The sequence below is a fragment of the Anopheles nili genome, chromosome 2 (genome assembly GCF_943737925.1).
Source record: "Anopheles nili chromosome 2, idAnoNiliSN_F5_01, whole genome shotgun sequence".
NCBI lineage: Eukaryota > Metazoa > Arthropoda > Insecta > Diptera > Culicidae > Anopheles > Anopheles nili.
The window spans coordinates 68686548-68707657 of record NC_071291.1 but is presented as its reverse complement, the minus strand read 5'-3'; the positions used below and the strand labels follow the sequence as shown (position 1 = coordinate 68707657).

The 21110-nt window shown below is 47.9% G+C and overlaps 2 protein-coding genes across 2 annotated transcripts; both read right to left on the bottom strand.

Annotated features, from left to right (window-relative positions):
• Positions 1-465: 465 nt before the first annotated feature.
• Positions 466-1957, bottom strand: LOC128729102 (pickpocket protein 28-like). The gene is made up of 2 exons (XM_053822755.1): positions 1437-1957; positions 466-1369 (listed from the first exon to the last, which is right to left on the bottom strand). The coding sequence occupies exons 1-2, from the start codon at positions 1955-1957 to the stop codon at positions 466-468; spliced, it is 1425 nt and encodes a 474-aa protein (XP_053678730.1).
• A 3489-nt stretch (positions 1958-5446) lies between these two features.
• LOC128729091 (uncharacterized) lies at positions 5447-9688 on the bottom strand. The gene is made up of 8 exons (XM_053822746.1): positions 8920-9688; positions 8652-8851; positions 8489-8573; positions 8253-8423; positions 6147-6938; positions 5874-6073; positions 5714-5798; positions 5447-5640 (listed from the first exon to the last, which is right to left on the bottom strand). The coding sequence occupies exons 1-8, from the start codon at positions 9686-9688 to the stop codon at positions 5447-5449; spliced, it is 2496 nt and encodes an 831-aa protein (XP_053678721.1).
• Positions 9689-21110: the final 11422 nt, after the last annotated feature.

Genomic DNA, 21110 nt, shown 5'->3' with positions numbered 1-21110 from the left:
GCGAACGTCGGTTTTGCCGGGGGTGAGGACGAACGAATGAGACGTCCGTGAGGGAGTCCTGTTCACGCGTGGCATGAGGGTGAGGGTTTATTGATATGGGACGCGCTATCCATTAGGCTGATAACGAGTTTTGATGGGCGAATAAAAACTGTCCACGGCACGCGTGAAGGTGAAATGCGGTGTTTCGAGCAGGTTCGCCTTTTATGCGCTCGTATGGTATTCATTCTTGGGGTTAAAGTGCGCGTAATGACGTGAAAGTGGTCCCGCTTTGGTGGGTGACGAGTAACGGGGGAAAGAAGAGTATATTTATCAAATGGACGGATTTAGGTACGCTTGGTTGAAGCGTGCTTTATTTTCATCAGGACGAACCTTTCGTATGCAGAAATCAGTGTAAATTTTGGTCCATTTTTTTGCTAATGATAATTTTAAAGACTTTCTCTTTAAACGAGCCCCCGATCATGTTGTCTACCTCACAACGGCTGGTTTGAGAAAGCAGAAAAAGACCACCTCCAACAGCGACACGATGGAGACGCCTAAAAACAGTGCGATCAGTCCACCGGAATCGGCCAGAAAATCCAACACCCCATATCGAACGCTTCGCACTAGAGGGTAGAAATGATCCTCGGCGAACTCTACCTCAACTTGTGAGGCTAAAGACTCCGTTTCGTTCATCTCCATCTCGGGCCATGACTCCATCATCGCAACGGTGTGCGTGCTAGCTTCAGCTCGATACCGGAACTCCACACATGCCGGCAAGCAGTTACACAGTCGTCGGAAAAACTGCGACCTGGGAATGTTTTCTGCTCTCAGCTGCGCCATAACGTTCTTATCGAGTACGTCGTATGGTCGGTAGTTGGTACTTGCGTTGCAAAGACTCGTCTCGTGGCCACGTGGCATGTGCTCTAGTACACAACCACGCCGCTCGAGGAAGTACGTCGCATGGCATTCCAGCTCACAATTGCTCTGCGAGTACAGTGAGAAAAGTTTGAGTGGGTTCTGGACCTGCGATATACAACCCGTTGTTGAGGGACCGAAGTATCGCAGGTAGCGTTGTGATCGCACCATTTTGGGAAACACCCGCAACTGAACTATTGAGCTGCCGGGGATCGTTGTAGACTCGATGGGTTTGTACGGGAAGTCGATCGGTGAGTGCACGAAAACCTCTAGCGAACGAACTGCACACTCGGACGTGGTATCATTCCAGTGCTCGTTGGAGATGGTGATTCTGAGCCGATAGCGTCCTGAGATGTCTTGTGCCGCACGAGGATACTGTTTCACCAGCACGCTTGTGATGATTCTCAACCCTCTCAAGAAGTCCCAGTTCTCTGTCGGACGAGTAACGTTCGAGAGATCGCTCACGTTGACCAGGCTGTAAAGGAACACGAACGAATTGCTCAGTAAACAGGTCCTCAAACAGTCTCACCAGTCGATCGTACTTGTTTACATTGAAGATCTGCTCTCCAGCCACCGCGTTAAAGGTGTAGCAGATACCGCGTTCCGTTCGAACTGCGTCGAGCAGCGAATCACACTCGTTCGTGCACACGTCCTGCCAGCAGACTGTCTCACAAAACTGCTCCAAACGCAACGGTTGCTCACTAACGCACCGACTTTTCTGAGGGCACAACGTCACCGCGGGAAATGGAACACTCCAGATAGGCAGTGCCTTCTCGGCTTCCGCAATGTACACGTTTGAGGTGTCCTGGAGTCGTTCAAAATTCACAACCGCCGTGAAGCCGAACAAACCCACCAAACACACGAGCACGATGAGCCAGAACAGCTTCAGTGAGGCTCGCAAATCCGACCGCAACATATGCCGGGCGATCGGAAACGAACTGTGACGCACAAAGTCTTCCAGGATGCCTTGGTCATTCTTCACGCTCGTAGGCACGCTTGTGGGAGCCACCCTGACGTCTTGCTGTTCCGGATCCCGCAGGGTAATCTTCTCCATCATTTCCATTTCGGGATGGAAGCCGGAAAAAAACGCTAGGTCTTGGTCTTCCCAAGCTACGAGTATGAGTTCCGCGATACTACGAGCAACTGCCAGTGAAATGACACGATGATGGATGAACTCACAACCATTCCTGCCGACCTGTCAGGATGGCAAGGTGATGGTGGGTTTGCGAGTAAGGCACGTGTGCGTCATCAGCACACCCTGCTCGGGGGTTTCGCGATCTTATCAACTCACCGGGTGTGTTACCTAACCTGTCGGGAGTGTCCATGCTAATTAGCCTCGTAAAGGTGTCGCTTAGGCGAATGAAAAACGCTCACTTAGTGTAGCGATTCGCATGGAATGAAATATGGTTTGGGGAAAATTTCGAAGGACCTAGCCCACCTAATGCCACCACGGTAGCACAGCGGAACACGAACGCTATCGATCAATCCTTGCAAGTACACCAAATTCGAGTACGTACCCGAAACCGCATCATTCGAAGGGTTCGCGACCGAAAATTTCCCGTCTGGTGGTCACTGAATCATTAATAATTCGATCATCGATCCATTAATCAATGCTGACGTCGGGCTGATTACCAATTTCAGGTCGAATTCGCCACTCTTTTCTCGGTGTCTGAAGCAATATTACCTCGTAGTCTGTGGATGGAAGATAGAAGCTGGAATTCCTAGAGGCTAGGATAAGAAAAATTGAATAATTTGCAAAAACCCCAATATCTTTTTTTTTGAAGAAATTGTAAAACTCGTTTCTTGGCACGAAACGAAATAGCGAACCTCCTCAATAAATAATAATTACATTGCTATTTGCTGCCCTCCATCTTGTTGCAGAAATGTGCTCGTTCTCTATCGCAAAAAGCATCGAAGTAACCTTCGCTTCTCAACGCTGTTACCGGCAATGGTCTTTCTTTTTTTCGCCTTTGGACGAAAGATGCGAAGATGATGAGGTTGTTGATGAAGTTGATTATCCCATACTCTCGCTTTCCACGCTGCTAATGGTACGCCGGCACGGAAGACCTCGCATCCTTAGTCCTGTCGATTCTGGCCATGCTCAAATCTACCAGCTGTATTCATTTTTGACCCCGTGCCATGGACGAAAATGCAATTTCAGCTTCGACTACGGCAACCCCGTCCCTGTCTTGTTTCGCAGTCAGCCAGCCGTTCTGGGGGTGGGTTTTGTGCGTTTTTCCAACCCCCAACCACACACACCGATAATGAAACAAATTCCACTTCGTTCGGGCGAGCTTTTGGCGTCATAAGTCGGTGCGAGGATTTAATTTCTTTTGCCTCGGCTGGTTGCGGCTTCGGTTATTGCGCCACCATTCGCAATGTGTCGAACTAAGCAGCCGTCGTTTCATTTGCCATGATCCGGGTTTGCCACCCATTTTCCGTTCCCTTCCTGCGAGACGCCCGAACCGACAGCGAACCCATTTGGGGCGGTTAATCCGGTGGGAAATTTCTTTGCAATTTGTTTAACGCGCCACCGCGCGCGCTTCGTCCTGGGCAAGGCGCATGTGCGTGTGTGTGTGTGTGTGTGTTTTCATGCTTCTTGGTTCCGAGGCGTTTTGTGGCGTAGAAAGGACGCATGGGGTGCTCCTTCTTCATGGTTCAGTCTTTTCCCATTCGCCCCATCAACCTAACCATAATTAAAATGAGTCGCACATCGTATATGAACGCTCCATTTGCGCGATCTCATCTCATCGCTTCCTCACGCGGAAGGGTTTGCCAGGTTAGGGCAACACACGACCGCAAGAAGGTGCCCATTCATCACATCCCGAGGCTTGGTGGAAGGCAAAGGGTTGCGACTCAAGCTGTTGTGATTTTCGGTACACTTTAAACAAGCCTTTTGTCACCCACGATGGAAGGATCATGGCTTCCTTTCGCACGCTCCTTTGGGAGACGGAAGACACGAGACGGCCACGGGATGGGCCAGGGGTGTTACAATTCTCACTCGGATCATTTATATTAATGATGAGACCATCCATTTAAATTATTAACCAAGCCCAAACAACCATTTGCGCTGCATATATACTGCATGCTTAGGGTGCGGCACGGACCCCGGTATCGATTGGCACATGGCAGCCATTTTTTGGGCAAGGAATGCTGGCCATTAGAGCACCGAGCTGCGGAAGCTTCACCCGAGTGTAGGAAGTTGGCGAAATTTTAAGAACAAACACCCGGGATTGTAAAGGTCGCAACGAAGTGCCGTGACAGCTCCGATGGGAGATTATCGAACGTGTCGCAGGAATATGAATCCACAACTATTCACGTGAGAGAGACAGAGAGTGAGGGAAGCTGAGAACGTGCCACAAATGCGGCAGGAAATCGATGACCATCGGCATTCGGCTTTTAAAGGACTACGGGGGCTTTAAAAGTTAAACGAGTCTCTTTTAAATAGCTAAAACTAAACTAAAGCTTTTAAAGCCAGATGAAATACTTACGGTCAGGTGTCCTTATCGAATCATGAGCTCATTTTCTACGATTTTACATATGTTTTAATATATTGCTTTTGATAATGCTAAACGAAATCCCAAACTTATGATATAATCGAAAAATCTTGCTCTTTTATAACATACTTATTTAAATTGAAAATTGTTTTACTTTGGCAAGTTGATTGAAAACTTTTAATATTAGCTAGTTTGCCTGAATGCTATTATTTAAAGTAATCAAATATGTAATACTTTATAAAAAGTCAATTCAAGTTGCAAAATAAAGCTCCAACAAAAACAGCAACATCCATCCAAGCAAACCACCTAAACAGAGGGGCGTGTGCAAAAGTTGTACATACCAAAGCCCTCATGGGTGTACGTCCGCCTCCGGGTTACTACGATCTATGTATTGCATCACCCAAAACACACAAACAAAAAAAATGTAAGACCCACAGAATAAAACTCAAACTGCAAAAAAAAATGCCATAAGCAAGCGACAAAAAAGTCCATCGGAATTTTTAAGACTGCCCATCGCCGATCGATCCTGCTCCGGTCCGGGTTGGGTTTTGTGCTTTGTCTCGGCGCTGCTGCTGAGAAGCATAAAATATGCAACAGGGCGGAGATTGCCCGGGCCACCCGAGGTTGTACATAAGGCTTCTCGTCACATAGGCAGCGGCAGTAGATGGCGTTTCTTTCTCTCCCCGCTTCACAATCGTGGTGGAGATGTTGGGTGGCAATCGCGTTGCTCCCCTTCAAACCAGGACGTAGTACACATGCGCGGCGATAGCCAGTAAAAAGCTTTCACCTACTTCCGCAGCCTTTTGGGCGGTACGGGGGGAGGATGGCATTGGAGTGGAACACGTGGACAGGACCCGGAGTCGGAATTGGAGAACGTAACTGCGGCAGAAGTTATCAAGCACACCTAAATGTATTCCGTTTCGTAGAGCAAACAGTTTTTCATTCGACTATTCGGACATTTTTTTTTTTGCTCCACGAGTTGAACAAGTATAGTAATAATACTCCGGTAGTCCCCGGAGAAGGTGAGGCGTTTATTTGCAGCTGAGCGTTACTTTTTAGTGGTAGCCATAGTTGGCGCCTTCCTCCAAAATTACGATGATCGAGTCGAGGGTTTCTTCCGCCGTCGGGATGATCTGATCCGGTGGCAGGACGAATCCAAATCGACCAAGATCACGCAGCTCGTACGCGTATACTAGAGGAGTCCGAAGGACGCCCTTAACCCAATCGATACTGCCACCGGAGGCGACATCTGTGAAGAGTAATGCAGAAGGGGTCAAAACGTTACCCAATAACTTTGTGTTGGGAGTAAAGTCTTCACTTACAGATCGCTTCGGCAATGTTTCCGATCTGGTACGTGGTTCCGTAGCGTTCCCGCAGCTTGTTGATCGCCTTCGTGCCAATGGCAATCTGGGAAAGGAACAATGGTAAATGTTACACCTTCGAAGCTGTCTTATCTGCCCGCTGTACTGACTGATGACGTACCGTTTCGTCGTAGTTATCAAGCCGAGCCGTGGTGTGGCCATATGGGACGAGCAGCAGTTGAGAGTAGGAGTGGAACGCCAGATAGGTGCTCAGGTTGTCCAACGTCGCGATGAAGTCAGACAGTTGACGAGTTTCGATCTCAGAGAAGGCACTCGGTCCAGCGAAGGTGTCGGAACAGGGCACGCTGGAGGCTCCTCCTTCTGCAATGAAGAAAATCGAGAGCGTTTCAAGATGATCTTGTCTGTCCACTTCTCTGAAGGCAAGGCATCTTACGCATGAAGTTGAAACCCCAGTTGCGGTTCGGGTCGGCACCACGGCACAGTGCGCTTGCCTCCGATCGCGTTTTGCGCCACTGACGATCGGTCGTATGCGTATATTCGTACCCATCAGGGTTGGTCACAGGGAAGAAGTACCAGTCGTAGTTTTCCGCAATCTGACGCACCTTCGGATCGCTCGAGGTGAGCAGCTCGTTCAACACCCAAGTCACAGTGGCTCCACTGACCCACTCGCGGGCATGAATCAGTCCCTCCATGAAGACGGCCTTGTTACCAGCCTTGTACGATACCTTTACACCCTTAATAGGACGACCCTCGAAGGAGTTGCCAACGTTGAGCGGAGACACAACGCCCGGGTAACTTGCCACCAATCCATCCAGAAAGCCGTAGATAGCATCCACACGGTAGTACGCATCCCAACCAAACGTGTTCTTGCGCAGGGATGGACGTGACTCCTCATCGATGCGTTCCTGCAGGTTCTCGATGTGCAACTCCGCACGCAAACCGTACCGAGCCCGAATGTCCGAGAAGTGTCCACGCTGGTGCGGTGGGACTACGAGCAACACCTCGGTGCCTACCTTTACGGGGTCGCTCCAGAAACTGTAGCCATCGGGGTACTGTTCGATGGCTTGCAGGAGTTCCAAATGCTGGATGGTCTGAATGCGGACGCGATACACACGATAGTTATCGTAGCGTGCCTTTTCGGCCACTACCGCGCCGAGTAGGGCGAATGCAAGACACACCAGAAGGAACTTCATTGTTTGGAATGGAACACTGAGTCCGATGGACACTAACCACCGGCCAGCATGAGTGGACTGCTTTATAGCATCGCTATTCGGGATTATCTACGATGTGGTAGATTACACGGATGGAAAATCCGACTGTGTGTGATGCGAGCCGTAATCGTTGACGTAGGATAATCTGACCATCGTGAAGATACCGCTGATTGCCATTGCAAACGACCGCTTAATTGCTTTGTTTTTACGAGCTACTCCAATATAACGCCAGCATTGCAGCCTTTATAGGGCCGTTTTGTTTGGAAGCTAGGCTATTAGTTGAAAGAATCGTCGCCGCACGTGAGATAAACGATGGTGAGGAGGTGTTAGATTTTGAATGAATATGTCACCTCCAGTTAATGTGCGCCATTTTTATGTGCTTTGACAACTTGGTGACGTTTGATCCTTGCTGTGTAGTACTTGCTGCGACACTGTACTACGTAGAATTCACGTACAATTTGATTCGATTAAATTAAATACATGTTTGCTTAACGAAGAGAATTCAACAGAGCATTCACTCCCTATCTACCCGTTCGACTGTTGGAGTTGACACCGAGGGTATATGTCGACAGAATCGAAAAACCTTTCAATGAAGAAAAAAATATACTTACCCTGGCGAAGTCCTGGCGTCCATCCACACAATTATGCATAATTGTTGCTATAAATTATCCAAATGTACACAATTATCCTCACTCTAATCAGGTTTTTTTGGGCTGACTGCTCTCATTCACACTGCGCTAGATCCGGTTTCCGGGTAGTAAGCGTCATTTTTTCTCTCTACCGAAGAGATACTCGAAACTATGCCTGCCTGCCTGGCGTAGATAATCAGTCAACCAAAAAACCCTCGGCCAAATCAAACCCTCGGTTGCTCGGTGGTCGGGCAATGTAAACGAGAGCCCGCTTACGACAGCCCAGCTCAATTAACCCCTCGCGTTTGGGGTTGGATTTTCATTCCGCAGCGTTTTTTTTTTTGTGCTGCTGGTTCTCCCTCTCTACCGGCCACTTCGGATGGACCACCCGGAGTGGGTTCTTTCTTCACATATGTTGACTTCTGAAAGCGATACACAAGCCAGTGCCCCTTTTTTTCTGCTCTCCCTACAAAGCTGGAAGGCTGCGATGGGCGAATACATCCGGAAGAGGGGTTCATTAATCATAAAAATCGTAAAAAGAGGAAACCCAAATGGTGGAAATGAAGGAAAAGCATGGAAAACGAACGGGGAAGCTTGCAGTAAAGTAAAGCGACAGGGTACTTTGCAACGTTGGGAATTTATTCAACATCAGCATTCAACCCGACGCTCACTGAGCTCAATGATAACCCATCGCTTTGCCTTCCTGCAAGATCACGATGATCGAGTCGAGGGTTTCCTCAGCCGTGGATATGATCTGTTCCGGTGGTAGCAAGAATCCATACTCGCCAGTGTCACGAAGCTCGTAAGCAAACGTCAGCGGAGTCTTGAGAGTTCCCTTAACCCAATCCAAGCTGCTTCCGGATGCAATATCTGAAGGAAAGAAATTCGGTACATGCAGACACCTGTGACAAACTGCTACATCCGATGCTACTCACAGATAATCTCAGCTATATTGCCGACCCTGTAGACACTTCCGTGTCGCTCTTGCAGCTTCGCAATGGCCTTTGTTCCAATCTCCATCTGCGATAGGTACGTACATGATGACACAAATCAATCGTGGCAGTTTATTGTGGCGTTCTGCAGCGATAAGAAACTCACCAACTCATAGTAGTTATCTAGTGGTTCGCGCGTGTGTCCGTACGGTACCATGAGCAGCTGACCGGAAGAATGGAAATCGAGATAGGTCGATAGGTTCGGTATCGTGCTGATGTACTGCGATAGCGTAAGAGTCTCAATCTCCGAGAATGGCGACGGTCCCGAGTACGTATCCTGACACGGTATCGTTGAGGTTCCACCCTCTAACAAACGAAAACCATCGTGATTAGTATGTTGAAGATCTTTCAAATCTTATACTGATCGGACGTACGATTGAACTGATAATCCCAGTTGCGGTTCGGATCGACACCAAAGCACAGGACGTTCTGCTGCGATCGTGTCTTTCTCCAAAGCCTGGTCGTAGTGTGGGTGTACTCATACCCATCAGGGTTGGCCACCGGCACGATGTACCAATCGTAGTTCTCTGCTATCTCCCGGACGCTTGGATCTTGCGAGGTGAGCAGTTCGTTCAACACCCAAGTCACGGTTGCCGCACTGATCCATTCGCGAGCGTGGATCGATCCTTCAGTGAATACTGCCGGATTGCCCGCTTTGTATGACACTTTGACACCTCGAATTTGACGACCCTCGTATGTCTGACCGGCGACAATTGGACTCACAACTCCCGGAAACTGTTCGATCAGTGTATCCAACCACGCGTAGATGTCTGCCAGCGGGTAGTATGCGGTCCAACCGAATGTTTCCCGGCGACCTCTCAGCTGTCGATCGATCACTTGCTGCAAGTTATCGAAGGCCACCTCAGCACCTAACGCAAACCGTCCGTTAAGCTCCGAGAACTCCGCAGCTTTGTGAGGCGGAACTACCACCTTTACGGTAGTGTTCAGGTGTACCGGATCGCTCAAGAAAGTGTATCCATCGGGGGACTGTTCGATGAGCTGCAACAACTCAAGCTGCTCCACACGTTCGACGAATAGTTTATACACGCGGTAGTTATCGTACCGGGCTGGTTCGGCGTGAACCGCCACAGTCAACGCCACAAGGCAAACGACCAAAAGCCCCACTGCACTGATGGATGCCATGAGGACGACTGAAGCAGCACGATGTCGAACGTTTGTGAGGTAGGTCGGACTGGCCAGCCAACCAGCTCGACTTATCACGCGGGATGAGACGCACTTCAGCAGGCTCCATTGTGTAACGCCGGCGAGATAGCAGAAACAATCGAGCTGAACTATCGACATGTGGCACGCTCAAAAGAAGTGGGATTTTGCAGATAAGCGCCGTGCACTTGCATGAATGGAGTTAGAAACCCACATCCAGTTCCTAATTTATCCTCCCGTAGCGTTATCGGCATTGTCTATTGTAGCCTTCAAATCGAGTGCCTTTAAATGAGCACTTTCAGAAGCGCAGCGTCCTGTCCGAGAGACATCGCGGCGGCACCATGTGAGGAGTTCATTTTTAACCGGCGTTTTTTTTTTGTTTTGTTTCTGTAGAAAACCCACCCCGATAAGGCCAACTCTATTACACCTAACGACGTTAGTCCCTACGAGGCTCCTGCCAGCACTTGAGGATGATGATCGTCGAAGTCCTTTTTGGTCGAGGCTTTTTTCGACTCTCCCTTGCAGAGCCTTTCTTCCACTTAATCTTATCCATTTACAAAATGGATCCTAAAATTTTCATTCCCCCCCCGTCCCTCACTCACTTCTGCAACCCACTACTGCACCGGCCCAAGATGTGGTCGCTTACAAGACGTGCGCTTCATAAAGGCGCTCGATTGTTTTCCCCCTTGGGTGGGATGTAATAGCCGTGCGTGCATGTATTACACACGGAATCCTTGGTTCCTTTCGTTGGGATTTCTCCTTCACCGCTGTGGCGCTCGTAAGTGGAGTGTTACACTCCTTCCAAGCGCCCGCAATCGGGCTGGAAATGGCGTAGATAAGAGCCATGGGCGCGAAAGGAAAACCGTCTGCGGGAAAAAATCCCTTGCTACTCATTCAGTTAGACCGGGTGGGCTTCGTGCAAGTCCCACGTACGTACACACACACACACACACGCACGTACGTGCAGCTTCATCCTCGATGCGGGGTGGGAACTCGAGAAACAGAGAGAAAAAATATTACCTGCACAAGATTATTAATCTGATGAATATCGAATGTGAAAGGCCAAAGGCCGGATGTGGCGCCTACGAACGCAGGCGAGTCCTTGTTCCTGGTGGGCAATAAATTCTGGCGTACCGTTTTGTACTCGCGCATCATTACTCGCTCCGGAATGGGAGCAATCTCTTCCGCGAGCTAATAAATAAATAAAACCCCGGCCGAAAGACAGAAAAAAACACGAGAAAACGAAAAAGATGTGTGCTACATCCAATTTACATACGAAAGGAGGCTTGTACTTGGTGTATTCTTCCACTTCCGGGCACCGTTTCACACGCGTCCTCCAGGTAGGATCGTTGAGATGCCGACTAAAGGGAAGCAAAAATACGCCAACTTCGAGATGAGTTCTGGGACACCGTCCCAAAGGTCGGTGCGTTGCGTTTGGTCCTATTTCACGGGGGCCTGCTTGCGCCAAATACACACGCAGAGGGTGCCCTTTTAATGCCGCGCGTTATGTTATCAAGTGATTTTCTCGTTGTAAAACAACGCCAAGCGATGGAACGGGTGCAGCGGCTCACCTTAATCGGCTAAACGTCGGGCAGGGGCACAAGGACTTGAAGCCACCTCGAGTCAATGCGCGCGGCTGATGCTCTCTTTCGAGGGGCACAGGGTTTATATTGATCGCGGCCCATTACGAATTAGCATAAGAATGGCGGAATGGCACCGTTGGCTGGCAGAGTGAGTGAAGATGTTAGACGGTTTGAGCTGGAGCGTATGCAGAGGGGCCCATAAATCGTGCCCCGGGCGTTTGTTTATTGAGCGAGCTCAATTTAATGGCCCATTAACTGGTGTCGGTATTGATGGATGGGTGGTGCATGAAAATTTAAAATGGATGGCGTAACCATCGCGGGCTAATCGCGTTTGGTGCCGAGTAGTGCATTGAGCGAAACCGACAATTGATGATAAAGGAAGCGCGTAATGCTCGTGGAATGCAGTGAACAAATTCTCACGAGTTATTTTTACGGTTATTTTGAAATTGAGCTCTTAATAAGGACACCTAAATTAGTGCGCATCTATTGTCAACTGTTATACAACGTGTTATACATCATGATCTTTGACATAAGGATGGTGAAACGATAGTTATCACAGGTTTTAGGGGTTCAAAGTTTAACGATCAACGCGTAGTTGATCACATTTTATTATAAATGTTACTGCTACTCAGCAATAAATATAACAAATTCTGTGAGTAAAAAAAACTCCCCTCTCAGCGTGTAAAACGCCAAAGCTATCTACGAACTATTCCCCGAATTTCCCAAATCCACACCAATACTTCAAGGGTACATAAATTTTTCGTTTTCCCAGAAATGATTCCATCCATAACTCACATATTCCATAAATCATGCGCCACACAAGCCGCACGTCCTTGCGCCCAAAGACGGAACTTTGGAAAAACTAATATTTCAAAACTTAGAAGCACAACCGATCTGTCGAACGTTGCCTTCTTTTCCAATGTGTCGCCTCCTTCGGGGTTCTCTGCGGTGCAAATAAAAACTGTTGGTCACCACGCTCGACGTCAGGCATGTCTCGACAAGCGGCCATCGGGGTCTGGTACGGAAATCATTTTTCCGAACGGACGGCCAGACCAAGGACGATCTCTCTGGGGACTTTGGGCGGCGGTTCGACAGTGCCTTCGTTGGTTCGATCTCCGACCCCGAGTCTTGCAGTTTGTTTCAGGGCCTCCGAATTACAGGAGTTAAGTAACGGATGGTTGGACTACACAAATTCCGGGGCTCCGATGCAATCATCGGACCAAACGTCCTCCCTTTTTCGGCTTGTCCTGGCAGGATGATAAAGGATTTTATTGCAATCACGTAACTATTGTGATGGGAATAAATATATGTTTCTTTTCTTCTTTTTTTTGTCCCGGTCGCTCTATCGTTCCCTCCCCCGATAGTCAGGCGTTGGTAGCGCTGGCCAGGTCATGTTAATTTTTCATCTTCCAAAAACACCAACCCCGAGGGTCGGGTAAGGGACAATCACTCCTTTGGCAGGTCCTCGGTCAGAACCCGAGCCTTTAGTGTGCGGTTCCAACCGAGTGCCGCCAGCCCGCTGATGGGTGTTTTATTGTTTGTTGATCGGTTTGCGAACCGCACGACAATTGGCTCCGTGGGCGGAAGCCGGAAAACTCTCCCGGGACTCCGAGCGACACTGTCGGGAAGCGGCCAGGAATCCGTAAATCGTACGTCCATGCGTGTGCACCTGCGTCGGACGCTCGTAAAGTCTTAAAAATGGGTTTCGTTTCGACAAATGGATGCGTTGCCTCTTTGGCGCGTTGAATATATCCGCGACATCGGTAAGAAGTTGAGGCACCGGTGCTGTCAAAACGGATCCTTCCATTCGCTACGCCGCTCAATCGAGTGTCGTTAGCAAATTACCTAGCGGATTTGTTTTTCTTCTCGCCTTTTCCCAAACCTTTCCATTCATCCAATCATCCCCCTTGCACTATGGTAATCCCTTTTTTTTCAAGCAAACAAATGCGAATCAAACGAGATCGGTGTGCTGAAAATGGGCCCAACATCTAAATGGGGGAAACAAAAATACCTTCTGATGGGTTTGATTTCCACGCTCGGAGGGCAAAAAAACCCCGATCACCCTCTTTCCGAGGGGTGGGATATTTGAATATGAATGACAAATAAACGAATTGATCGGGAGGGAATCCGTTCGACAGGATCCGTGATGATTTAAAATCATCATCGAGTGGCATCGAAACTTCTGTTTCGTCCTTTTTGTTTTGTTTCCTTCGTTTTGTTTCGCGCTTTTGCCATCCGGTCCAAGACGTGGCCCAGCTCGCGGTCGTCCTCCCGCGGGCTTTGAAATGCGAGCAGCGGCGAACCGAAAATGCATTTTTTGTGTTTCATCGATGGAAGTGATAATTAATATCGGGGACCGATATTCTGCTTTCGAGCGCGGGTTTTCGGATTGATGGATCGGTGAATGGAACCTGGCGTGGCATTATCCGCGCTGAAATTGGATCTTTCGTGCCACGATGCGAGAGGCTAATTGAATGCGAAACGAGCCCACTCGCTGGCCACCTGGTGGGTTGTTCTTCGGTGCAAATGATACCCTCTCCAGGGGTGGTTGGGAAAATCGTCCTCCGTTTTTTTTGTAGGATTACTTTTGTTCGCTTTTTTCATTCCCATCGCCAGGTGGCTATTGTTTTATCGACAGTTGGATTCACCACCGAGATGACGATTGATAACGGCGTTTTTTTTTTGCGACAAATCGATGGGCTTTTTAAAGAAGGAGGATATAAAAGGCGTTCGTGATGGCTACCTAAATTATGCAGAAATATTGTGCTATCACGGTCGCAGTTTAATAAAGCACAATAAATATAATTCATTCAAATTACCACCTTGTAAAGGGAAATGGGCTCATTGGCGTTTAGTTAAAATTTAATCCAAACTGCCCAGGAACTCTTCCCCATTCGGTGCCAATCGGTTCGTCGAGTTGATCGAGCGAGCTCCGTTAAATTTCGTTAAAGAATTCATTTTTACGACGCGTCACCATTCAAAACGGCCCACCAATGATGTCATTTCCGAAGGGTCCCACCTTGTGTATGCGCTGGCCAACGCAAATAAACCCAACAATATGCTGCCGCTTGCATTTCTTCGCGCTCTGCAATGAACTGTGCGCAGAGAAAAAGTCGCCTTCGGTGCCGGGGATATTAAAAATTTATTACACCAAGCCCAACGCATTGCCGTTGGGCGAGGCTGCTCTGGGTATTTCTTTTTCTTGGTTTTGTTTTCCACGCGCGACTCACCCCCACCGGATGCTACGGCACATAAAAATATAACGAGATTGTCAACTTGGGAGCGACATTCGCCGGGACATTTGGCGTTTGTGACGCCGGTAGAGGCGGGCATTGCGAAACTTTTACGAAGTCAAAATTGTTTAAAGAGCCGTATAATAAATTTGTTATCCCTCTAAGGAGTGTTTTAATTTTTTGCTTCTGCTACTGTCGTTTCCCCCACGGTGCTGGAAGATGTGTAAAGACGCCAGCGAGCTCTCCCTCGTGCAGCGAAAATACAAAAAAAAAAACAAAATAAATAAACCACTCGCTTTCTTTTGATACCAGCGCGCTTGTTAAGATTACGATGTGCAGCGTGCAGGGCGCAAGGAAAAGTTGCGCTTTTTCGCGAGGGTTCGAGAGTCACCCAAAAAAAAAATGGCAACGCAAGTGAATTGATAAACAATAGCTTTATCAAATTTAAATCCAAGCAACCGGCGACTTGAGGTGGGTACGCTAAGAAATCGCGCACCAGAACACTACACATTATTACATACGCTCGTGCTCCAGGGACGAGATAAGCAGCTAAAATGCCTTCCGGGCGTGATTTTGGGCACACGTGGAAAAAAGGAGCGCCTTCCATCGGGCTTTTATCTCGAGGCATCGCTCGCATATTTTGCATAATTCTTAATGCACATGTTTTCTTTTTGCCTTTTTTTTTCTTCCTTCAAACGACTTCCAGCTCGCTCCCGATCCGTACAGGGACCATTAATTCCACGCCCTTGCACGATCAGCCCGTCGCGGATGATTTGCGTAATCGTTTTATTGGAAGTCACTGGCTTTCAGGGGGGTATTGGATTTGCCAATGGGTGCTTTTATTTCGGGGGATTTTTCCTTTGAGATGGATTCGCGTGGTTGAAACGTACCGATGTTTCGCGGTTCGCGGTAATGATGCTCGTCAATATTTCAGATTTGCACTCCATAACCATTACGGAACGGCACGAATGGGTGGGCGTTTTGTGGTTGGGGTATTATTTGGGAGGGATTAGAAAGTGCATAAATTTGAAACGCCTTGGTTGTATTTATTGTTGCAGAGGGAAATGAACGTAATTTAAATTGCATGAGCCTGTCACGGTGTAACTGTGGCGCTTGCGAGTAACGAATTGTGATGTGTGATGCGAAATTAAGTAATTTACACGTCAAAGTTGTATTAGACACTGGGTGTTTTGTATTACCGCTGGCGAACAAAATTGCCATTTTGAGAACAAAGATTAAAACTGCTACATTCTCAAGTTACAATCTTATTTTATTTCTCACTCAGATCTCTTGTATAATGTTACTCTTCAAAGATGCTGTTTGAGTTGATGAATATCTCTCAATATGGTAGACAGTAAGATAATGATGAAAATGTGTTTGATTTTGGCGTCGCACATAAGAAAATGGAAGCGACACGAGCGTTCAATATCGAACATGCAAAATGAAGAATAAGTAATCTATATAAAAGTCTATAATCGAAATCATGCTTTCATCGCTTTCCGCTGCACCAACGATTCCTTTTTCCATGTTTTCGCCCGATAACCGACCACCATCGTCGTCCCCCAAACACATCCGAGACACACTCCGGTCCACGTGACTCCCGCAACCTGACCAGGCATCCACATCGAAGGCAATACACTTTACGGTACCCGAGGGAAATAACAGATTAAAGAAATGCTCTAATGCCATTCACCACACATCGAACCGTCGCCTTCCAACGGTGCCACGGCCAGCGCGGCGATGCATTTAATCTCCCAGCGTTCGTTTGCAATTTCTTCCGAGTTTATTTAAATGCGTACCAGCAATTATCGGCGTGTGGAAAAATATCCCTTCCACACCGGAACTGGCGCACGCGGAACTGGGGGTGCCGAGATGTGAACAATGGAACACAAAAAATGGCCACCTTCCGACTTCATGTTTAATTTAAATACGACCAGCTCGACCAATAACAATTACCATATTACCGGTCGCTTATGTCGATTCGGTCAATTCGAGCGAATAAATTTAGCATAAACCATAGCCCTGGCCCGGATGTATCCCGGCTTTTCCCGGCGGAAGGATGTAAGGAAGCGTGTGGGTGAATGTTGTCCCTGTTTAAAATTAATCACTTGCCCAAAATCCCCCATCCCCGGCTCCAAATGCATCTCGGACCGGTAGGTGGCAGTAAATTTTCCCTTCCCCCACGGGGCCACTCACTCACTCGGGGCCCCTTCACGGTAATAGGTCGGTACGGATGTGGAATCGAATTGTTTTATTTTCGGGCTGGGAAAACACCCACACCACCCGTGCATCCATTTTGCAATTTTTGCGAATTTTTCCGAACTCCAAACGAACGGAGTGTGAATGGGAAAAAGCATCTCCAGAACGAGGTGAAAACATGCACTGGTGAAATGGCCAAAAACAATCGCGACAAAAGTGGAAACCCGAAAAGCCACCGACCGAAAATTGTGACCTCATCAAGCACACACACACACACACGCGCGTGAGCACGCACGTTCCAATAAAACAAATGCATCAATTGGAAAATTAATAAACAGTAATGTATGGGCCCAGTTCCAGCTCCCAATCGATTGTTGATTGTTCGGAAGGGTTTCATTTTCCCTGCATCTGTCCCTTTCACGTTCATTTTCACCGGGAAAAATTATGCACATTCTTGGCGGTGTATTTTTTTTTGGTTCAGTTTTCGTTTTTCGGAGCTGGGAATTGACATCCGGCGGTGCCGAAATACATTTCCGAGCGCTGGGAATTACGGCCAGCAGCGGGAAAATTCCGGGAAAAGTTGTCCCAAAAAAAAGCGGCGAAAAGAAAATAAACAAACGAGAGCACGGGGGAAAATCCCCACATCATTAAATTTGTTTTATTTATGATCGTAAAATTATTAATTATTATTTCAATTCATCCCAATTGCCAACTCACCAGGTGCGTGTGTTTTTCCATGAGTCAGTGTGGAGGCACAAACATATCGCACAATGTCCATCCAGGACGCATTATGCGCCTAAGGGATGGGGGTTGAAATATTTTTGCGCGAGCTTTTGTGAAATTTATGGAACCCGCCACCGATCGGTCGGTCGCAACCAGGAACAAGGTGGCATTACAATTTATTTTAATTAATGGCAATTGCTGCACTGCCACCGTAATTTGTAGCATCGGCCGTTGCATTTTATTGCCCGGTTTGGTCGCGGGGAAGACGAATTACTGACAGCCAAGGGCCGATGTTACGCCGACTGGCCATGTTTGTGGTAGCTGCGGAGAGGCGAATTAATTCCACTCAAAGTGTGAGATGCGATTTGGGGATGACGTATTTTTTATTCCTCACTTTCCTGCTAGACAATGTCCATTCAATTAAAGCAGTACGTTCGTGTTTAGTAAACAAGCGACCGGGAGACATCAAACAATCGCCATTATGCGGCACTCACACAATAGTGTAACGAACGAAATCCACTTAGAGTTATTAAATAATTATGTTGCGCTTAAAACCGGTAGCACAAAATTTGTTTTGTTTAAACAAATGAAATCCCCCGCACAATCGAACGACAATGAGGATCCTTTTGATTGAAGGTAGAATTTTACGCATTAATCTCTTCAGCATGCTCGCAGAATGTTGGTTTCTTTTCGAAAAGCCGTCACATGATCCGAACGGCTGCAATGGCAGCGCACCATAAATAACCTCTTTAGTTCCGGCTCATCCCACCAAATGGTGTCCTGAAGGCCGCCCGAAGATGCGGTTCGCTTTCCGTTGTTGATCCTAGCCGCTTGACTTTGCAATTGATCGCCCAACATTATTTCCATTGGCCCAGGATCTGGCCCTTCTCGGGTCTGGCTTTAGGCTAATCCTTTTTTCGCCCCAGCCGGTGTGTAAACGTGAGCGAGACAGAGCTACGCAACCGAAAGGGATTTACCACCTGGTGGTTTGATGGTAAGTTTTCGGTCACTCCTTGGAGACCTTATCGACCTTTGCCGACCTCCCGCCGGTACCTTGACACCTTGGTTAGGGCCAGTCACTTCGCAGGGTCGCTTCTGTGTACGCTTCTAATAATTTGTATTTATGTATGTTTAGTTGCGTGACGCGTTTCTCGGTGAGGTTTGTTTTTCCCGGTCCGCCCGAAAATGTTTGCCCGTTGAGTACGTTTTGCCTCTTTCTTTCTTTTCTCTTGTGTCTTGTTCATCAGGGTAGGCTCTGGATCGCTGGATTCCGCCATGTCACGCCAGCTCAGCGAATGGCATCGCCTACTTGATCGCCATTGAGACCCCGGGACCAAGATAGATTTACAGCTTCGCCGCAATCTATACGATATTTTTAACAATTTCCCATTCACTCCTATCGTGCCTTCTGGTTTTCGGAATTCGGCCACCCTCGTCCGCACGTCCACAGTCCTTGCTTTGTGGAAAAGCTCCGGGGACTTGAGCGTCCGGCCACCTGAATGGAATATTTACCAAACATTCATTTCGCGGCCGTCCAATCGCCGCATTGCCCACGAACCGGCAGTATGTGTGGGGCTCAGTTATTTTTTCTTGTTTTCGGTGTGTTTTATGTTGCCGTACGTATCCTTGCTCGTTGTGGCCATGGATCTCCGGTAGCGAATGGAAACGACGATGACCCGGTCGACGTTTGTCTAACAGCTAAATCCTTGTTATTTTTTCGCAGCTACTTTTAATCGAAAAAACAGAAAAACATGCGGGAGAAGTTTGGCGACGTGCTAAAACCATGACATGTGTGCGGAAAGTATGATTAATGATGCGACCACAGTGGAGTTTTCCGTTTCCAGCAGTTTGCCCATTGCAGCGATGTATTTTTTTTACTATATTTCTGAGAAATGTATGTGGTTTTCTCTGAAGTTTGTAAAGGTGAAGGTTTCATCCAAACGAGCTGTAAAGGTGTTCGACACAATTCATAAAATTGATTGTTATTTAAATGCTCAAAAATGGTAATGTTTCTAAAAAAGTGATAGATTAAGCCCACCCAATATTCACCGGAAAAAGTTATCGCTTCTGGCATCCTTCCGTAAGTCCCTGAGCGGCGTTAGAGGCAATCTCCAAACGTTTGGTCCTGCGAGATTTAAAGTCTCCCGAAGGCAGCCCGGAAAACCCTACCGACCAGAAGCGCCGCTCATCGGGCGATTATGACGCTTTAACCAAAAACCGGAACCACCCGAAACCGGCCCAAATCGGCCACACATCGAAGGCGAAGCTGATTGAATCCATGTGTTGCCGGTCGCTTCCGGTCCTGGTGGTGGAATCTGAATCTCCCGCATACACCCACACGTGTGCATCGGTTTGGACGCAGGACGCAGCAAATAAATTCCAGCCTCCTGTAGCGCTTTCCCAGGGACGCTAGCTCTGGCCAAACCAGGCAGCAGAAACCCGGACTGGTCAATTTAGAAATTGATGAATTTATGAGTCCCCAGCGGGGTGGACCGCTTTTTTGCGGTCAGCGCACTATCTAATGGGATTAATCAACCCCTTTCGGGTTCGGGCTGTGGGGGTGGTACTCGGTTCCCGGTTGGTATCCTTTTTTTTCACTCTCTCGCTCTATCTCACTCTGTTGTCCACTCGTACAAGCACTTCGACCGGACGGGGTGTCGTTCCCACAGAGACGGTCAAGGGGTGTCCGCTTTCGGAAGGGGTTGTAGGCGTTCGGTTTTGCCGGCTTTTTTTTTGTCCTGGCCCCGGAACCAGCCAGGGTGATAATCATCGGTAGCTTCAGGCGGCATTGACGGGTCGGTTCGGTTGCCTGCCTCGCAATGGATGGATCGGAAAATGCGCCCGGCATGTGTCACCACGGGATGTATTTACGACCGTACAGCAGAGCGGACCAGGCTTTTGACCCAGTGCGTCGAAAATCCGATGCTTCGGGGCTTGTAACGTGGGGGAAAAATAAAACAACGCAAAGATGGATACCGGTACCGTTTTCACCGGCCGGCCTGCGGGCTTTTTCCCAGGGAAATTGAGTGGGAAAACCAGGTGCCACACACACACACGCATTTTTTTCTGCCCCATTCCAGGCAAATCGAGGTATCGTACACATGGGATACAGGGTTTTTTTTTATCGAGAAAACGGGTTCGGTGAGCTGCTAGGCCGTTTATCTAATAGTTTTGGGTGCTTGGACCGACTGATGGGACGGCGAGATATCGATATCTATTTGTTGCACATTACAAATCATCTTCCGCTTGTCACAGGAAGAAGAGGGGCTTTTTTGATAAGGAGCTTATCCATTGTTTCTCCATTATAGCAGGGATCGAATGGCTCTGGAATATAATGAATATTTAAATTATGTATTTGTATATCAATCGCTTGAATGGCATCAGTTTTAGTTTGAATATATTCCGTCACAAAATTGAATGAAAATAATTTTAAATTGCTTTATCGCTTACAACAATACAGTTTGAATCCCTGTGGTACATGCTTCCAACCAATTCGCTGGTTGCACTAATGAACATAGCACTTACTGACCCGTTCAACACTTACCAGCGTGTTAAATTCCTATGTTTGTTCGTTTTTCCAGACTTTCTCAACCCTTCCAACATGAATTTTTGTATCCACTCCAAAACCAGCGTCATTCCCGGCATATTTGGACCCAAACCAAAGCA

What these genes read in the sequence shown, in the direction of transcription:
- LOC128729102 (XM_053822755.1), bottom strand. Translation starts at nt 1,957, where the DNA reads ATGGAAATGATGGAGAAGATTACCCTGCGGGATCCGGAACAGCAAGAC. An exon ending in CAGATCTTCAATGTAAACAA is followed by an intron (nt 1,370 to 1,436) that starts GTACGATCGACT and finishes GTTCCTTTACAG; the next exon opens with CCTGGTCAACGTGAGCGATC.
- LOC128729091 (XM_053822746.1), bottom strand. Translation starts at nt 9,688, where the DNA reads ATGGCATCCATCAGTGCAGTGGGGCTTTTGGTCGTTTGCCTTGTGGCG. An exon ending in TAGATAACTACTATGAGTTG is followed by an intron (nt 8,574 to 8,651) that starts GTGAGTTTCTTA and finishes TACCTATCGCAG; the next exon opens with ATGGAGATTGGAACAAAGGC. An exon ending in CTGGGGTTTCAACTTCATGC is followed by an intron (nt 6,074 to 6,146) that starts GTAAGATGCCTT and finishes TCTTCATTGCAG; the next exon opens with AAGGAGGAGCCTCCAGCGTG.